Below are 20,057 nucleotides of genomic sequence, written 5' to 3'. Positions count from 1 at the left end.
TGAGGGACCCGGTCAAATTACATACTTCTTCAGACAGCTTTTCTCTGTGAATTTTAGCTCTAGGACCAACGTGATGATTTCTCAGGGCTTACCCTGATTCTTAAGTCCTGAAAAATGTATTTAAACTTTACTCTATTAAGGCATCTAGGATTTTCCCCCAAAGAACAAGCAAAAAGTAGGTGTCTATGAGCAATATGTGCTTAATACCTGATATCTGGGGGTAGTAGAGTACATTATTGTTCAGTAAAATTTTGTGTACATTCTTGGACATTGTGTTTTAAAATTGCCTTAAGCCATCTAAGTGATATACAGTTGTTGGAGGGAAGAGTGGTGGGGGGATGTTGAAACAAAGCATAACTGATTGACCATAAGAATTCTTTGTGACTTTCAGCCTTAAAATTAAATCAAACTGGGTAAAGCTTTAATGATTTCTTTTTAGTCTACTAGTGGTGATATATCCAGTGGCAGTTAATCCATGCCTTTTGATATGTTGATGGCAAAGTCATAAAGGAGGACACCAGTGTTAACTAGCTTGCCAGGTGTCACAGCAGGCAAGACGAGGTTGAAACCCTCACCTGTCTGACCCAGCCCGCTGGTGGGATGGTAAGGTTTCCCGACAAAGATTTACCAACTGAAAAATTCATTGAGAACACAAGTTTGCCAAAATCGAGTACCGGCCTGGTTATTATGGTAAAGGGATGGATGGAGCACCAAAGCTTGTGTTCCTTTGTTTCTTCCAGGAGAGAAACCCTACAAGTGTACCTGGGAAGGCTGCACCTGGAAGTTCGCTCGTTCGGATGAACTGACGAGGCATTACCGCAAACACACGGGAGTGAAGCCATTCAAGTGCGCGGACTGTGATCGCAGCTTTTCCCGGTCAGATCATTTGGCCCTGCACCGCCGGAGGCATATGCTGGTGTGAGGAATGCTACCTGTCCAGCTGAGCGTAAGAGCTGGATCTCTTAGCGGCACCCAATTCAGCAGGGCTGAATCCCCTTCACAGTGTTAACACAAAAGGGCATCACCATCCCACGATGTCTGAAACCAGAGGAGGAAAAAGAAGGCACCCTTCTTTTGGTCTGAAGGTAACCCCCATCCTGACTACACGAGAACCGTCTTTACGCGGGCCTGGGAGCTCAGTGACATAAATGTTGAAGAGACAGGCATTGTTTTCCGTGCTGTGTCCTCTGCCATTTAAAGATGTTTGTAGCTTGTACATTTTCTGAGCTGTCAGACATTTTGTTATTGATACCTTAAAGGTCACCTACCACAAATTGATGGCTAGAGCAAGACCTTTTAAATTTGGATGAATCTCCCGTCATCCCACCCCTTAACCCCTTTTTACAGAAATTTTAGTTACGATCTGAGTAAGCTAGAACACACATCCAATCTGTTACCAGCAAGCAGCATGAAAGTAGAAACGAAGAAGCAGATGGAGAGGTCCCATTACCTGCAAAGAAAGGGCACTCAGGCAGCCCTTTGCAATCGCGATGGCGGCCACTAGATATCACTCGCAACTTGTCATTCTGCCATGCCCTGAAGAAAACCAACATTGAATCTTTCATTTGTTTGTCGTTGATTGTTTTTGTTTTGTTTTGATTCTGTTTTGTTCATCTGTTCGAGCAGAGGGGCAGTTGAAGTCTCGTCCCGGTCTCTGCCCTGGCATGGACTGGCACAGAGGTGTTCTGTAGTTGAATAGGAAGAGCCTGTCTAAAAAACTACTGCCCCACTTCAAATTGCAGTGTTCTGTCACCTAGGCATCATCTCTTCCTGCCCCTAGTATTGGATTACAAGGAACCAGGGGGAAAAAAACTTCCTTAGACACACTGGCACCAAGGTAAGAGGTGGGGCTGCCCAGGCAAAGTCAGTGAACATGAAAAATCAGACAAAGCAGAGATGGAAATAATGCGCCTCTTGAGGAGAAAAGCAATAATGAATAAAAGGACTTTCCTACAATAACTTCACTGAGGACTCACGTTACCAATTTTCATACTTACTAAAGGGATTGTAAAAAACACCCCAGCATTTTAGATGTCTTGGTTCCATTTACAGCACTGAGGTAATCTTTCTGCTGTTTGTTGTCCAGCTTGGTTGAGTACCACAATTAAAGATTATGCTCCCCTTTTCTTGTTTGAAAACAGTTATTTGGTGACTAGAAAGGCAAGGGAGGCATAGCCGGGAATTAACTCTTCGGTTAATGGGTCAGTTCTCCTTGGAACTGAATCAGTGGACAGAGAATGCTTCCCATAGAAAGCCCGACATGGTGCTAGTTTCCTCTCTTGGAGAGCCAAGGATAAGTGACTCTCCAATAGGTTCTTCTATACAGATTTCATTTTCTAAACTGTATCAGGACCCAGGTGTCCTGCATTGGCATCTGCAGGGATATTGAACCCACTCATCCTGTGCGGAGGATGAGAGGAAGGTGTTAGTTCCATCAGCCCCTAAAATTATGAACCTTTTTGCAACTAGCAAAATACACAGTAAACAAGCAATACATCACCAACAAGCATTCTTTCAGAAAAATTACCATATTGTGTCCCCACTACAAGCTGGGCTTTTTTCCAGCTTTCTGTGGCTGAGGGGCTTGGTGAGATTTTTGTTGTTGTTATTGTTGTTGTTGCTAGAATTTTTTATAGCTTAGATATAAAAGGTCTCCAACAAAGACCTTTGCAATATATTTTAATTACAAACACTTGATTTTGGGAATTGCACATATTAACCTCACAATATTACTAGCTCATTTTTAAATGTCTGGACATTCTGAAATAATTTCCGGTTACAGAATTATCCTTTTTAGGATCATCTTCTAATTCAGATAATCTTATTCTGATGAAGCGAGAACTATGAACATTGAAACAAGGACAATTTGTGTTGGATGGTATTCAAAGGAATTTTTTAAAACATTAAGCAACAGTGTAATGATTTTCAGGTCAAATTATGGCTTCACAAATATGTGCTCTATATTGTCTGCCAGGTCTCAAAAATTCATCAGGCAATTTCCCTCCAACAAGGGCTGCAGTTCTAGTGATAAATAGCATCTTGAGCTACACAATCTACTACTCATCAACCAGTGGGTTTTTTACCACCTGGAAAGTTTTTTTTGTACTATATGCAACTCCTACTTCACATTGCCTGTGACCATTCAGAATAGAAAAAGGTCTCTTGATGCATCCCAGCGCTGGTTACTAGTCAGTGACAGAGAACACAGAGAGGGATAAACACAGCCATGAATCCCCTGGCACTAGTACCAGCACCTAGTTGGCAAGTAGTCGGTGCATCCCTCAAGGGAAGTGTAGATTTGCATTTAGTCCTGCTTGCTCTCATAAAAAAAGCCAGTTCTTTTCTCTGCTGAAAGATGTCTTGAGAGTATTACAGGTAGACTTGGTTTTTAGAATTCATAAAACTGACAGGCAGGGTAAGCTTCCTGAGTGACAGCTTGGTTTAAATTTAGCACAGAACTAAATGAGTTGCACTTTTCTAATAACATAGGATGGATTTGGGGAAGGGAACATTTTTCCTTATCCTCTGAAAGTGGAAACCAGACTGAGATGGTAAGTTAACTGATAAAACCTGTCAGCATTCCATCATTTTCACCTTTTGACATATCAGTACTTCTAAGAAGGGATCTAAGCACAATTAAGTGGATGAGTCCCTGGTCTAGCCTCAGGAACTAAAACTTCTTTGGGGCTTGTCTTGAGATATGGCAAATTCTCTAAAAGTATTTCCCCATGGAAAGGAAAAAGTGGTTTGGGACAGAAAGAAATGGAATGTCTTCAGTCATAGAAAAGCCTCCATTTCATCTCATGTCCATTTCTAGCCTCTTTCAAAAAGCACAGTGCATCGTGAGCAACAGAAAAGCAGTAGAATCCTAAAGGACTTATCAGTTGTTCCATAACTAGAAGCATTCTTTGATTTTAAATTTGAAGCTGTTCAGTTTGCAGCTGGGGATATGTGCACGGTTGGGAACTTATACACATAGAGCCGTTAACAGCTTAAGCAGCTGCAGTAGACCTGATTTTCTGTTTGCAGTATAGGGATTGATTTCAAGGGAGTTACAGTATTTGAAAAGTTATGACGTTCAGCCTTTGAGGTTTTAAGAATCCCTTTTCCTGCTCTGATCTTAAGTTGTTTGGAAAAAGATTCATGCTTCTGCATCCACCTCTGCCCTCATTCTGTCAATTGTGTGTGGACTCTGAGAAGCCTGCTTGATAACTTGTCTTAAGTTCTATTAAGGCAGTTAGACTGAGATTTCTAATGACTTTACCATAAAGATTATACTTCTGCCTGGCATCATTTCTCCAAAACACTATAGGACATTTGTTTTCAAAAGCAGTTGAGTAACAGCAACATAAACCACACTTTTTAAAAAAATGAGCACTTTTCATTCACTTGAAAGCTTAAGTGGGCAAAAGGAAGATGATTGTCAGGAGAAGAACTTACAAAATGCTACAGTGTTTACAAATGCCAGTTCCAGGTGATTAAAGAGGCCATTTTCATTATGGTTCAAATTTGGAATAGTTTATGCAAAGATTGCGTTCATTTTTTACAATTCTTTTTAACTTTAAATTGCCATTTGTGTTTTAAACATAATTCTGCACTTTGAAATCAGTTCATTAGAATGATAACATTTATATGGATAAAGATGCAGTATTCCTTATTCTGTACTTGATTTATTATACTTACCAAAGCTGCAACTGAATCAATCTGGTGAGGTGAGGCCTTCAAATGTATTAATACGCCTTTGTTATGTTGTTATGACTGCTTAGAAATGTAGCCATGATGTTGTTCTAACGGTGTCTTAACATTTATAGTGAGGATTGACAGAAATTAAGCAGTGTTAAGAATACCAGCATCCATGTTACAGTCTGCGTATAAGGGACTGAATGTGAGGTAACTCTTAGGAATCATAATAGGCCCAGAAAGCCTTAATATTCATAGTTCATAATCCAGTCTCAGATTTTGCTCTTCAGTGTTGCCTGTAAACTTAGCAGGTAAATGTATTCTAGTAGAAAACATCACTGGCCAAATCTCTCCCTTTAGTTTTTCTGAGGTAGTGCATCCCATTAAAAAAGTCTCTTCAGTTTGTTTTGGCTTTAGTTTAGAAAGGGGTTTGGTAAGTCATGTCTTCCGTATGACATTTCTACTCATCCCCACACTGCCTTCCACTTAAGCTGTACAGACAGCGCCAACACATGCACATGTGTGTACACAACTGTATATGCAGCAGCCAGTGGGCTAACAAATATCAACAAAGAACTTTTTTTAAAAAGAATTTGTAATAATCCATGCTGTCTAGAAATGTGAGTTACTTACCTTATTAGGAAACCGGCTTATAATACTATATATGACTCTGCCTGCATTTTATAGTTAAGAAATGTACATAAAAATTGCTATATTTTCACAGTTTCATTATAGAGTAATGTCTGTTTAGTAACCCATGTCCATTGATACTTTAAATATGCTAATTACTGAGCAATTGCAATAGAAATCCAGATTTTCATAAGAAAATGAAATAGAAGGATACTGCATCTTTAAAAAATAGAGTGAAGATATTTTACTGTATTCGTAACCTATGTGATAGTGGAAAAAGTATTTTCAAACTCACAAATTTTACAGAGGTTGTAAATAGTTTGATGAAGTATGTTGGGAAAAAGAGCTTCTAGTTTTCATCACAATAAAAAGAAAAATCTTGTTCAGATATGCCTTGTATATCTTACACACAGTGAGCAATATTGCCGTGGGAACTCTGTCCAACTTTGTCAGAGCATGTTCTTCGTGTTCTGTTCAAAATAGAGTGGCCACTTGTCATGGTTTAGCCAGGATGGTTTAAAATATAATGAAGTCATTTTAAGTTGCAGACAACCGATTCCAAACTAGTAATGTCTTTTCCTGAAAAGGACAAAACAGCTGCACAGGATTTTGCTTGTACTAAAGAGGAGCATCTCACAGTTGTTCTCTTTTCTAAGTTATCTCCCTCCTCAATAGAGTGGTTCTTGATGAAACAATCATACAGGTGTTTATTCTTGTTTTATTCCAGGGAGACTGCTTTTAGGTATAACTACATGTTGACAAGATTAAGTGCTATGGATATGGCCACAGGTTAAATGAATCTATACTCGCAATAGAAATAAGCTAATGCCCATTTTCAGAAATAAATTAAATGCTGAAAGTGCCTGTCAGTAAACATTATGACCAATGAGATATTCCTATACTTTTACACAGCAATAATTCTTAATAAGACTGGGTTTTTTCCTGCACATGTGAATGCACACACACATACACACACACAGAGAGAGTAAATACATGCACATAGTAAATCAAATCTGTTCACATGCCCACAAAAAAAGCATTTATATCTTTCAAATATACTTAATCTTGTTTACATTAACATTTCTTAATTTGATCTTTCTAACTTGCAGAATATAAGAACACAAATCTGAACATTAAATTTATCTTCAATGAACACTATTGCATATGGTAGTTAAAATTTCTGGATAAAAAGTTGACTGTCATTTGCCCCAAACTTATGAAACAGTATGTATGGTTCAAAAAGTTTTGCTCAGTTAAAAACACCAATTTATTTAGAGCAAAAGACTGAAGGATATTTGTTTGCTTGTTCATTTTATCCAGTCATACCAAACGCACAAATTCATCTTTACATTTCTTCATTCCCCTTTCCCCTAATATTTTCTATTATCATCTAAGAATCATTTTGGAAGGAATATTGGCAGAATCATTTCTCACCAAAAAGTCTGTTGAAGTACTACTGACACTTAGTAAGCCTAGCCTTTAACCAATTTTGAAGTTAGTCCTAAAAATTACCAGATATACATTCAGAAGCTCACAGGTTTCTTTCCTGTAATTACTGTACTGCTAAAAGTGGAGTCATGGATAGAAATATGCAATGAGACTCATGTGAATAGACCATGAACCCTGGAAATTCTCCAACCCTGCCATCTCAGAGCACAAATTCACCCAAACAAGCTACTGAGGCTATCAGTAAAATTATACTCATGGAGAGTCACACATCGGGTAAGGGCAATTTTAAAAGTAGGACTGTGATTAAACATTCAGGCTTTAGACTTCCACGATGAACTCAGACCACAGGCCTCAAAAAACATCCACTGTTTTCTCCTCCCAATGTTAGAAAGAAGAGGGAGAAGGAAATGTACCAGGATGAGGGGGTAAAATAACCAATTGAGTGTCAAAGGAAAGCTGCCGGGTTCCTTAATCTCACTGAAGTCAAGTCTTCTGACTGGGCTTCTTTCCATGTGTTGTCTGAAAAAAACTGAAGTACCGTGAAAGGTTACACATTCAGCAAACGATGAAAATAATAGCTATTCTTTATTAAACACTATGTGCCAAGCGATAGGCTAGGCAATTTTTAGATACGTTATCTCCAACCTGTACAACATTTCTACACTTTATGCATGGGAAACGAAGGCATGGGAAGTGTGGCTTAGTTGTTTGTGGATGGAGAAATAGTAAATGGCAGAGTAGGAAAGTGAAACCGTCTGTCTGTGACCTGGAGGTCTGCCTGTGTCTTTTCCACTCCACCACACTGCGCGTGGGTTTCCCGAAACCACCTTCCCAGATTCCTGACTCTCAGTAATTTTATTACGGACAACATGCATGAGTAGTCATCATATTTTTCAAGTGAAATATCGGGACATGATACAACACATGACTTAACAATGGTACTGAATATTTGAAATCAGGCCTCTCCTGGAAAGTCATGCATGAAGGATCATTACAAACAAACAATAGCAACCAGTTGTCTCCCTGAACTTGTCATTTTTCTCATAAATGTCTGGCCTGGAGCTCCAAAATCATTCAAATACTTAGTAGCATTTTAGCCTGAGTACACTTTCTCAGTTCCTCAACTCTTTGTATGCCTTTCCACCAATATAGACATTCTAGAATCTGCTTCAGATGCATTTGAAATTTTCACCCCCATGCAACTAGTTATTAATATCAGAGCCCACTCTTGCAGTTGGTAATGGGGTGGCAATCAAACATGCAGATTATGATAAAGGAGAGATAATGGATAATTCTTTTTCAGAGTTCTCACTTAACAGCTCTGCGTTGGAATGTTTTAAATAGTCTTATAAATAATTTGTTTATAGTATTGTTGTTAGTTTAATTGAATTTTATGTAAGAAGCTGTCCAACATCAGAGAAATGAAATTCCTCGCACTTTTCTGTGTAGAACAAGGTCTCTGACAGTATTGATTCATGGAAGTACTAATGGACTTAGAAAACATTAAGAGAATGTCATTTCTCATAGTGTTTCTGTTTCTGAAAATGAATCTCCTGAATTATGATCTTTCTCCCTGTTACTTGGCTGGGGAAAGAGATAAAAGTTGTATAAACAAATTCTCTTCCATGCTCAGAGCAAGTGTTCCATGTGCACAACCTGCTGCAGACTGGGGCTCTTCTCAGTTAATTGGGTTTCACAAGCAATAATTTCTCCACAACAAAAACCACAGCTTGAAGTGAATTGAAAAGAGATGAATAGTGGAAACAGTCGCCTCAGTACTTTTTCTTTCTGGATTTCATCTCTAGAAATTTGAAGTGTTTAAGACAAGAGTCCACCCTTTGTGCAAGGCAAGAACCAATGAATGGACTCCTTGTGTGAATTATTGCGTCTTCTTCCAAAGCAGGTTCACCAAGACTTTCACAGAGATTCATTTTTGTTGAGAAGTAAGGGTCAATAGGAGGATAGAATTTGGATCCAAATCTAGTGATAAAAGTGTCCAAGCAATCAAAAAGTAAGATATTCTAGGGACATGCCAACATCTTCCCTTTCTGCTAATTTCATGCTCCAAAGATATGGCAAAAAAAAAAAAAAAAAAAAAAATGTGTTCTAGTTTTCCCATGGCAGAATTTTGTAATTACATCCAGACTATAGTGTATATTTTTTTCCTCAAACTTTATTACATTGGATGGATATTGTTGAACTGGGGCACTGGTGCCTATATTCAAGGCTCTTTCCTATCGACGTGTCTGTCCACGATTTGTTGTGTTTAAAACTTCATTTTGAAAAATCACTGTCCCCCTGTGGGATAGTGACTGTATTGTTTTGTTCATGTCTTTGTGGGACACATTGCATCACATGGCAAACCAACTCTCTGTGGATGTGAGATAAGTACTTATAAAACCAGCTTGAAAACATCGTCTTATGTATTATGTCATCCTGCATCATAATGCAATTATGTGTATCATAACATGCTCATTTAAAAAAAGAGAAACCAGCAAATTCATGTTTGTCCATAGAAGAATGTACTCAGAACTTTGTGTTGTGAAATGATGAGAACAGACCACCTTTAAGATACCCACCTGCCACTTAAAATGACTTAGTTATAATTAGTAGTAGTCTAGACGTTGTTCTTGGTGTGTGGGGGTCAATTCTAACGTCATGTTCTTTTGAATAAATCTCTCAGTCATATTTGAAAAAAAATACATGGGAATAAAGAAAAATATCATCTTTGGCCAAATCCAGCAGGCATCTTTTTTTTTTCCTTGACGTTTAACTCATTATACGTGGTAATTGGATCACAAGATCTTTCCGTGTAAAAATAACAAAAACATCCTTTAGTTTACAAAAGAGTTATTCTAGGCTTGAAGCCTCTGAACAGCAAATCGAATAGATGGGCTGCATCTGATTTGCTTTGTGGATGTAATTTTACAAAAGACTGTTGGGTCTGTGACCCCAGAGAGTTAAGAGTGCCCAGAGGAGGTCCTACACATTAAAGGATAAAGCCCCCTCATGATGCTGGCAAGCAAATGTGTTGAGTTCTTAAATCTTTATTTGGTTTTCTGTTCAGAATTTTAATTGCAAATGAATTTATTTCTCCAGTTTATCTAAAGACCTAATTTCCCAATAGTTTCCTCTGCATTTATATACTCTGTAGTGTTTAGGCAACCCCTGTTATAAGTTTATTAATATTATGTAAGTGTTGTTCTTGTATTTATGTATAGTGTATGTATTGTAAATATACTCAGAGCTTTTTTCCTTTTACTGTAAAATGGTGATTTTTTTTTGCCCTATGATAATGTAAAGGGAGACCCTCCTAATGAGATTCTCTCAGAGGATGATTATTCCAGTCTATTCTCAGAGATTTAAATGAACAAGTGTTATTGTTTTTTAATGGTGTCTCAGACATATTCTGTTGGTGCATTGCTTTTCTGTATTCAACTTTCCTATGAATTGAGCTGTGAACTGAAATAGAGTTTAAACCTTTAACTGTATGCATTTGTATAATTATCTGAATGAAGGCATGAAGGTTAAATAAAGCATTTTGTATGGAACAAAACTCCCTAACTGACTCAGACGCTTTGGAAATCATAGTTATTAACCATTCTAATTAAACCTTTGTTATGAAAAGTTTTACCATTTGTGTATAGTAATTTAAAACACAGAACAAAATAGAGTCTATTCTAAAAAAGCAACGTTTTTATTTCATAACACCCAGCACCTAAGTAGGGATTGCTAGCTTAATATTTTAATGAATATAAAATTAAAAAGTAGTCCAGAAATATAAAGTGATATGAAAAATGCATCTTTCAGAGTCCAGAATTGAATCCTTGGAGATTGTAATTTCTTCCCACTTTATGTATCATTTAAGTATAGAATGATTCATCTAACACCTGCTACAGTTAGCTGATTGCTGTAGATTTTTAAGAAAACTGGGTTATAAAGGCTTTTGAAAATAAGACCATTAATGAGTAGAATATCTTTAAATAATTGCTCAAATAACCACTTGAAAATCTGTTTAAGTATCTTACTAGTGTCTTTTAATCAGAGAACTAGAAAAATTCCATTCTACAAAGGGAATGGTATTAAATACTACTAATAATTACATAGAATGGTGATAGATGATAGATAGTAATTTTTAAAATAATATTTGAGTACTTCCCAGATGCAAGGCAATGTTCTAAGCATTCTATTTGTTCCCTTTTATTCATTGCAAAAATCCTGAGTTCTATTATTATTAACCAAATTTTACCAATGAAAAAGTGAGGCACTGAGAGTTGGTGACTTGCCCAGTCAATCTGGTTCCAGGATCAGTGTCCTTAGTCACTAAAAAGATATGAGTGTATTATAGAGATGGAGAAAGGATGGGTGGTGGGGAGCAGAGATTAAGGTGGAAGAGAGAATAGCAATGACTATCATAAAACATTCAACAAATACCTTTGATTATATATGTACCAATATAAATAAACCCAACAGAAATACTGTCCTTCATTTCATACTCAGCAGACCAGAGTGTAGTTTAATAACTCATACAAATCAGAGACGAAAATTGATATTGGTTCGCTTTATGACTGACTTGAACCTACTTCCAAATGAACGCTGAGTTCTGTGAAGTTGTTCTACTGTATTCAGGGGAACTGGAGGGAGCCATGGGGGCCGCCAGGCCCACCCCATTCCCACTGAAGCCTCCTCTTTTGCCATCAGTTGGGAGGCTTAGCATACGGTTGTGTTGACGCTCCCCAAGCTGGCCCTGCTTTGAGCACTAGGAAAGGATCTTGTGGGAGTCATTTCCTCTCTCGGTGAGAGCCTCACCTCCTGGTGAGTTCGACACCAGCCTTACAGAATAAATCACTGTCTAGAAGATTATACGATTCTTTGAAAAGTGAGGCCATAAGCCATTAAGTACATGTTTACTAATTTTCTTGTAAAGATTTTAGTTGTGCCATTTTAGAAATATTCAGTTAAGGCAAGGGCCAATAAAAAGTCTATCTTGTTCTACTCTGTTTTGAAACGTAGTAATACTTGCAAGGCTAAAATGAATCCATTCATTTACTTCATTTTGGATATGACTTTGTAACCAAATGGTGAATTGGACATTAAGTTTATATATCTTTGGCCTGATTTTCTGACTGTTCTTTGTAGGCTATACAAGCAGCCAAACCAGCTCTCCAGCTTTGTTTTTCATTTATTTTTCAGCTCACCCCAGGAGGCTTTGTCATACACATACACCAATGAGACAGATTTCATGGACTAGATCACATGATGTTATTTTTCTCTCAGGGTAATTTGTTGATATTTCCTCTACCAGGATGATTCTTGGATACTTCAATGATGGCTGGAATTACACAGGTGATAGATAATCACTATCTCATGTTTTACCTTTACTCTAGCTGTTTTGCCATAGCCATGATTTCTAATCTAATGGTTTCATTGTTTCTTATTCTCCCCAGTTTAAAGTCTACCAAAAAAACACATGAAATAGTTAAAAGTACAGGAGCAGCGATGTATTTCAGCTTAGAATACGTTGGGGCTTTATCAGAAAAGAAAAAAATATTTCAGTGCTAGAACAAAATCATGCTCCCTAAAAAATTATTTTGGTCCCAGTGGCCATGGAGGGTTTTCATAGTATATAGTGCATTGTCTTCCCACCAAAGTGCGTGGTTTCCTTCAACACAATGAGCTTCTTGTGCTTTGTTCGTGTGCTGTCTGGATTTAATATATTTCTCTCCCAGCAGTGTAATAACTATAATTTACATCACTTCCTGTTTAGTCTAAATTCACCAATGAACGCCTACACAGCTCATACACTTAAGTGATTGTCTATTTCTGAAATAAATTACATTTTCCTTGTACAGGAACAACTTTTACATGATCTTTTTTCTTTTATAGTTTCACCACGTTAAGAGTGTGCTTGTGTGTTTGTAGTGTATGAGAGAGAAAAATCCAGTTTTATGAGGACATGATGACATCAGCAGTATGTGCTAAAAAACATTTACTCAGGAGAGCCCCAGAATTGTTTAAATAGGTATATAGTCATCAGAATAGCCCCCTTTTCTCTTATTGTAGCTGCAGTAAGTATTGTATTGCACAGATTGCAATCCGTTATCTTGAAGAGGATTGCAAAGCACAGAAGGCCTGTGCCATGAGTGCTGTTATACCCCAGTCCCTCAGAGCTTTCAGTCTGTACCAAAGACTCAAGTTGGTTCCAGCGTCTCAAGGGGGGCCTTGCCGCTGCCTCTGGCTACTATGCCCTCTTAAACTTGGCCATGGCCAGGTCATGAGGTAGACGTGGCCCTGGAGGGTTAAACATTATTGATCATCCCCAGGGCCCTGAAAGCTTGTGTCAGTGTGGCCAGTGCATTCTGTTGCTGAATTAGGGCCTGTGTACCCTACTTCACCTTTCCTGGCTGATTTGGAGCTATTGTTTTGAAATTTGTTCAGCATAAATGAATCCAGTCATTTGAACACTGATATTGACTCTTTTGTATTATATATACCAATATTATGCATTATCCAACTAAGCGTTCAAATTATATTTGATATGTCTAAAACACGGAGGAGATGGTTAAGAAATTACATAAAGTCTATGTATTCTATTCAACCACTCATAAATCTATGTTCTTATGGTTACTGATAGCAATTATTATGTGCATAAAATAAGGAAAACACGTTTGAGTTATTACTCTGTGAAAATATCTAATTGATGTGTGGCACAAAGCTTTGTACCTAAGACATAGTCCCTCACCCAAAGTAAGTTATTGTATCCAATTAGGGAGATAGATATATGCACAATTTCCCTAGTATGAACTATAAATGGATAAGCACCACCAGAACTGGCTAAAGCGTGATGGAATTTTAAGGGTAGAGAGAATAGCTCTGTAACACAGGTAATCAGTCAGCCCCTGTGTCCCCTGAAATACACATTGTATGTAGATATTCAGATCCCTAATATGCCCTCTGGAAGATTTCTGTGAATTTTGAGAGTGTGTGCAACACTGGAGAAAGAGAGGCAGAGGTGTTTGCATGATCACAATCACCTCATTCTCTTGGTTTATGGATCATTTCAAGGTGTGACGTGTGCTATCTCTGTTGTCCATGCTGTCAGCCTCTTCTTTGATTTGCACATGTGCCAACACACATGTGAATTGTATATTCAGTTTGCAAACTGCAGTTTTGTGACCCATTAATGGCAATGAAATCCATGTAGTGAGTGAAAGTGAGCATTTTCAAAAATTAAAAGAATGGAATGAGATATATAAGATGGGATGAAATAGAATGGAATGAAGCAGGAAGGAAGAGAAGATGAAGAAGAGCTTTTGTTTCAGTTCATTGTCCATTAGCATGCATGTGACAGGGCACAATGTAAAAAATAAACTTTGAAAGCCTCCGGTGGAGTGGTCTCTCTCCTCTCCTCCTGCCTACCTGCTCCCAAGGCAAGTCCAGGTGTACTCCATCTCACATTGAGCAGATCCTCTATTGAAATGGTTAATTTTATGTGTCAAATTGGCTGGGCCACAGTGCCAAGATATTTGGTTGGACATTATTCTGGATGTGTCTGTGAAGGTGTTTTTTGGATGAGATTAACATTTAAATAGGTGAACTTCGAATAAAGCAGATGACCCGCCATAATGTGGGTGGGCCTCATCCAATCAGGTGAAGGCCTTATCAGAACAGCGTGACCTCCCTTGGGCAACAAGGAATTCTGTCAGCAGACTGCCCTTGGGCTTGAACTTGCAACTCTTCCCTTAGTCTCCAGCCTGTCAGCCTACCGCATCCGATTTTGGACTTGACAAGCTTCCACAGCCACATGAGCAAATAATCTCTCAGTGTATGTATAAACACATACCCTATTGGTTTAATATCTCTGGAGAGCCCTGCCTAATATATCCATCTGTCCATGGTTACTGAGGCTACTGTCCATCTTCCTGACCTCATAGTCTTGCCTTCTTCTCTACATGACCCACCAAAATATTTTGCCAGACAAAAGCAACTCCTCATAAAAACTTACAGTTTGGAATGGAGATATTAGGTCAGCTTCATGAAGGGTGTAGCACTTGAGTGTGAAGGCAGCTTCAGTTTAGGGATCAGATTAGATTATGTGTTTGGCTGCAAGTACTTCAACTGGCTTAAACAACAAGGGAATTGATTGATTCCCATAATTAGAAGGCCAGCAGTAGCACAGTCTCTTCAGGGTTGATGGGTCCAGTGGTTCCTACTCTGCATCCCTGAATTTTGTCAACCATTTTCCTCTGGCAGCTTCCTAAATTATCAGGTCTCACACTTGGGTACAAGCATGAAAAAGGAAGAGACAGACTCGCTCCCAAAAGCTCTCCCAGGAGTGGAGACAGGACGAAAACCCGTAGCTAACCTCTCTTCTAATTTTGTTGATCCAAATTCAGAAATAAGCACATTACTGAGCCAGTCCTTGGCTAGAAAACCCTTAGACCAGGCCAGTTGCCCTGTGCCGAAAATCGGGGTCAATTTCTGAGCTCATGAGCTTCATGAGGGTGAAAAGTGGGGTCCAATGTGAGTTGGGGTTTTTGTTTTCAATTTTTTATTTTGAAAAATGAAACACGTACAGAAAAGTTCAAAAATAGGACAGTGAACGTCCCTATACCCAGCAGCTAGATTCACAGTGCACTGTATATACACATTTTTTGTTCACGTGCAAATTGTGGACATCTTTAGACTTCTCCCCTGAATAGTTTGATATCTGTCATCTAAAAACAATGACATTTTTTGCATCAGTGTTGTGAAAATGTCTCAATAATGTCCTCTCTAGACTTTTTGTTTTTGGATCTAGATCCAAACAAGAATCACAGTCGTTAGCCTCCCTCCCTTTTTTCCTGTTCTCTCTGTTTATCTTTTAGTTTCTTGGTTTTTGTGTAATGGTGGACTTTCATAATAATGACAATTTTAAAAAATCCAGGCCAATTGCTTTGAAGGTATCTTTCAATTTAGATTTGTTTGTATCCTCATGCTTAGATACAGATTAAGCATTTATTTTGTAACAGGAACACGACATGGAAGATGTGCTTTCCTTAGTGCATTGCCTCAGGAGAGACATGATACCAGTTTGTCCCATCACTGGTAGTGTCAAGTTTGATTCCCATTAAAAGTACCTTGTCCTGTGTGGGTTTTGTTTTGTCCTTAAGGTTTTATTACGTCCTTCATCCAAAAAGATTTTGTGGAAGTTGCGTTGTTTGTTTGTTTTTTGTTTTTTGTTTTCTTTTTAAGATAAATATAGGGCCAGGCTTGGTGGCTCACACCTGTAACCCCAGCACTTTGGGAGGCTGAGGCAAGAGAACTGCCTAAGACCAAGAGTTCAAGACCAGCCTGAGAAATATAGCAAGACCCTGTCTCCACAAAAAAAATTTAAAATTAGCTGGGCGTGGTGGCACGTGACTGTAGTCCCAGCTACTCAGAAGACTGAGCTGGGAGAATCACTTGAGCCCAAGGGTTTGAAGCTTCAGTAAGCTATGATGGTGCCACTGCACTCCAGCGTGGGTGACAAAGCAAGACCTATCTATTTAAAAAGTGAAAAAAACAATAATAATAAGAGGCCCAGACATGGTGACTCATGCCTGTAATCCCAGCACTTTGGGAAGCTCATGCCTGTAATCCCAGAACTCCAGCCTGGGCAACAGAGCAAGATTGTCTCAAGAAAATAGAAAAAAGAAAAAAAGATAAATACATAATTACTGAAGTAAAACATCCAAAGCCTAGTTCTTCCTTAACCTTTTACTTCAACTTACAAATATTATATTTACAAATCTAGCAAATACAGTATTAGTTTATAAGGGTTCATAACAATTAGATTCCCATCAACATTAAAAACTGAATTAGTAAATATCTATTTGCTTTCTCTTTTAAGAAGTTTAACAAATTAACAACAAGCAGCCCCAGTAATTAAATCATTTTATAAATCTATTAAATTTTAAATATGGTGATTCTTAAATTCTCCTAAATGTTCCAATTTTCCAGGTATATTTTGTAAGATTTCAACCTAAAATGTTAAAAATGTAAATCATTGCTTAATTATGTATTTTAAATTAAATTCACAAGATTAGCTTCTAACAGCCCAAGTGCTCTTAGTTATTACAAGTGTATAAAGTATCTGCATAAATTCCTCACACACAAATATTAACCCTATGATTTTTATTCACAAGTATTTCTGTATTTAATTAGAAGTAGTCCTGTGATTAAAGGAAACAATTATGAAATTTCATGTAGGAGTTACTTTCTCAGGTGGTTGAAGTTGTATAATATCAGAGTTCTCAATGGAGACACTAATTTAATGAAGTGAGTAGAATCCCATACTGCTTCTAAACATCCTGCAATGCCCAAGACAGTCCCCCACAACAACTAATTCCTCTGCCCAAAGTGTCAATAGTGCTGAGGTTAAGAAATCCTGGTCCCAGGTCCTGTCAAAGACATTAGGTTCCCATAAGCAACCAACAGTGTCCACTTTGATCTGGAGAAACAGCAGAATAAGCCATGAAAAGAGAATGAATGGATGACCAGCATTTGGAAGATGGCAAATCCCTGTCCTCTGTGTTCCAGCAATGGTCAAACATCTGTATTTGAACAAACCCACGTTCCTGTCTCAAACTCTTATGCCTCAGCACGTGCTGTTCCCTTGCCTTGAACACCCTTTTCTGTGTGTCTACCTGGTGAATTCTAAATTAATCTTTACCTTCCCTGTGAAATCTTCCCTGAATCCATTATCCATCTAGCCAAAAAGTGATCAGCATTTCCTCTTGGCCCTTAAACACACCACAAATATTGCCCTTGTAAGACGCTAAGTAGTTATCTTCTTTGCTAGATTGTGAGCTGTTTGAAAGTAGAAATTGTGCCTTATTCATCTTCGAATCCACAGACCCTGACATGTATTAATCACTCAAAAAATATTTGATAGCTACATAAATGATCCAAATAATAGATAAGATTTAATAAGGAGAATAGAAACAATAAAGTTGGAAGTATACTTTCTAATTAGATTGCAGAGATCTAAAGGCTAAATTCTGGCCAGGTGTGCTGGCTCATGCCTGTAATCCCAGCACTTTGAGAGGCCAAGGCAGGAGGATTGCTTGAGCCCAGGAGTTCAAGACCAGTCGGGGCAACATGTTGAGACCCCCATCTCTACAAAAACTAAAAAGAAAATTAGCTGGGTGTGGTGGTGCCGGCCTGCAGTCCCAGCTGTTTGAGAGGCTAAGGTGAAAAGAGCATTTGAGCCCAAGAGTTCGAGGCTGCAGTGAGTTATGATCGCAGCACTACATTCCAGCCTGGACCACAAAGCAAGACCCTGTCTCAAAATAAAATAAAATAAAATAAAATAATAAAATAAAATAAACCTAAATTATGGAATTTGGACTTTATTATTTTGGCAATACAGAGTTAGTGATATTTTTATTTCTAAAAGTGAATGTTCTAGTAAATTTTTTGAAAACTATATTATATTTTAGAGGCACCCACACAAACATATTGTTTCCTTAAATGAGCATAATAAAATAATTGATCGTTTAAAATATAGTCACATGTCAAAATTATTATCAGTGGGAGGCTTATCAAATTATCAAATTATAACCTTTCACTGGAATTTCCCTATCTGTACACTTTATGACTAAGTATGAAAATCCTTTATTTTGTCTGAATGTTTCTGATCTAACTCTCTGCCAGTGACCACACTGATTAACACCAGATTACTATCTCATTATTTCAGTCCACAAAGTCTTATCCCAATTAAAGGAAAAAAACACATTTCATTTATTTGACTTTAACACTTTTACATCTTTCAGAATAAAATCCTTAGGACAAATTTACATTAGGAAAGTGCTGAATTGATACCATACCTCACATATAAGTCTCTATTTCTAAATGGCTTTCATTCGATTATTTGATTATGGGTTAGATTTTAGAAACATATGATAAAGAATTTTGAAAGTTGGAATGGCAGCTGGTATACAGAATTCACTGCAATCAGAAAATAGTTTTCTTTCAGTAAAAAAAAAAAAAAAAAAAAAAATTGCCTGTCGCTCTTGCTGAGTAGGTAGAACTGTAAATGAGAAACTTGATTTTCTAGTCAGAAATGTTTTTTCTGAAGTCGTAGCATTCATGTGGATTGGTAACTTGCGCCTGTGACAGTCAGCACTAGCGGAGCAAGAAGGAATGACTTTATGCAATACTTCCTCATAGCTAGGGCAAGTGTGAACAGGCCACCTCCTCACACCATTCATTGGTGTCTCCTTTCTGCTTTCAATATTCATGTATTTTTACTTTAAGATTGTCATTTCCTGTCTTTTGTGAAGGATTCTGTAATATTAGAATCACTCAGCACAGATGGGGCCTGAAAAAATGTTGGCATTTCCTTTTTTATTTTTATTTTTGCTTCATCTTCTACACGGATGTGGCTGTGTCTTTATTCACATACATCCAAAACAATAGTCTCTTTTGTATGATGTTTAACTGTGATGTATTTATCCACAAATATACTGGCTATATCACATGAAGTATTTACTTGGATGTTGTGTATGTGTAATGAACTGCTAAATGTGGGCAAGTTATTTTTCACCAAAACCTTGGGGAGCCACTGTGGTGACGTTTTCTTGTCCCTTATCTGAGGATTGTGATTCATAAAATGCTTGTCATTCATTTGGGGGAGGGGGTGGTATCTTCTGTGAATTTCTAATCAGTGGAAGGTGTGCCTCTCTATTAAAACCTTAAGGACGTGCAAGACGACAAAGGAAACCTTTTGACTTCTTTTCACTGTTTAATCTCTGGCAGTCTGTGTATATAAAGACTATAGCTGGACAGAAAACAGTAATAAAGTCCAGAAGTAGATAAAAGCACAATGAGTGAAACCAAAGTATTTGTAAAGCTCAATAAATCTGTTAACTAGAAGTTGCAGTTTTATCTTTACCTACAGGTAAGTCTCAAGGTTAACCGCTCCATAAAGCTCCATGCAGCCACTAGTGTTTGGCATCTCTTCACTTCCTTATCAACTAAAGAAGGGCTCCTCCATTAGATTTCTTATACTTCCCCTTCTCTAGAATGCACTGGATGTGAACTTTCTCTGCCTTAGATTTTACAAAATGTCACTGGCCTATTGGCATCAGTTCACAGATATGTGTGTTTGAGGAAAAAGTATAGAAGATTGAGAGTGGCCTCAGTCAGTTAACAGTAAGTAATGTGAGGATGGCATTTTCGACTCCATGAGGGAGAAAAAAAAATAAGACTTTCCACCAAAATTGAAAATGGATTCTTCTACAGGTGTACCAAATGAACTAGGCAGAATGTGGTAA

General features: G+C 37.8%; 1 protein-coding gene across 4 annotated transcripts in view; it reads left to right on the top strand.

Moving 5' to 3' along the window:
• The window catches only part of KLF12 (KLF transcription factor 12), a 447,122-nt gene extending 436,807 nt beyond the window's left edge, over positions 1 to 10,315 (top strand). For 3 of the 4 annotated variants that reach the window (XM_015439340.4, XM_065532966.1, XM_065532968.2), the window contains one exon: positions 741 to 10,315. In XM_015439340.4, coding sequence (XP_015294826.3) covers positions 741 to 922 — 182 coding nt within the window. In that variant the 3' untranslated portion in view covers positions 923 to 10,315. The remainder of the gene's footprint in view (positions 1 to 740) is intronic. The other variant, XM_074022140.1, reaches the window with a different exon arrangement.
• Positions 10,316 to 20,057: the final 9,742 nt, after the last annotated feature.

The sequence above is a fragment of the Macaca fascicularis genome, chromosome 17 (genome assembly GCF_037993035.2).
Source record: "Macaca fascicularis isolate 582-1 chromosome 17, T2T-MFA8v1.1".
NCBI lineage: Eukaryota > Metazoa > Chordata > Mammalia > Primates > Cercopithecidae > Macaca > Macaca fascicularis.
The sequence above is the reverse complement of the archived record's forward strand: the minus strand, read 5'-3'. Positions and strand labels throughout refer to the sequence as shown.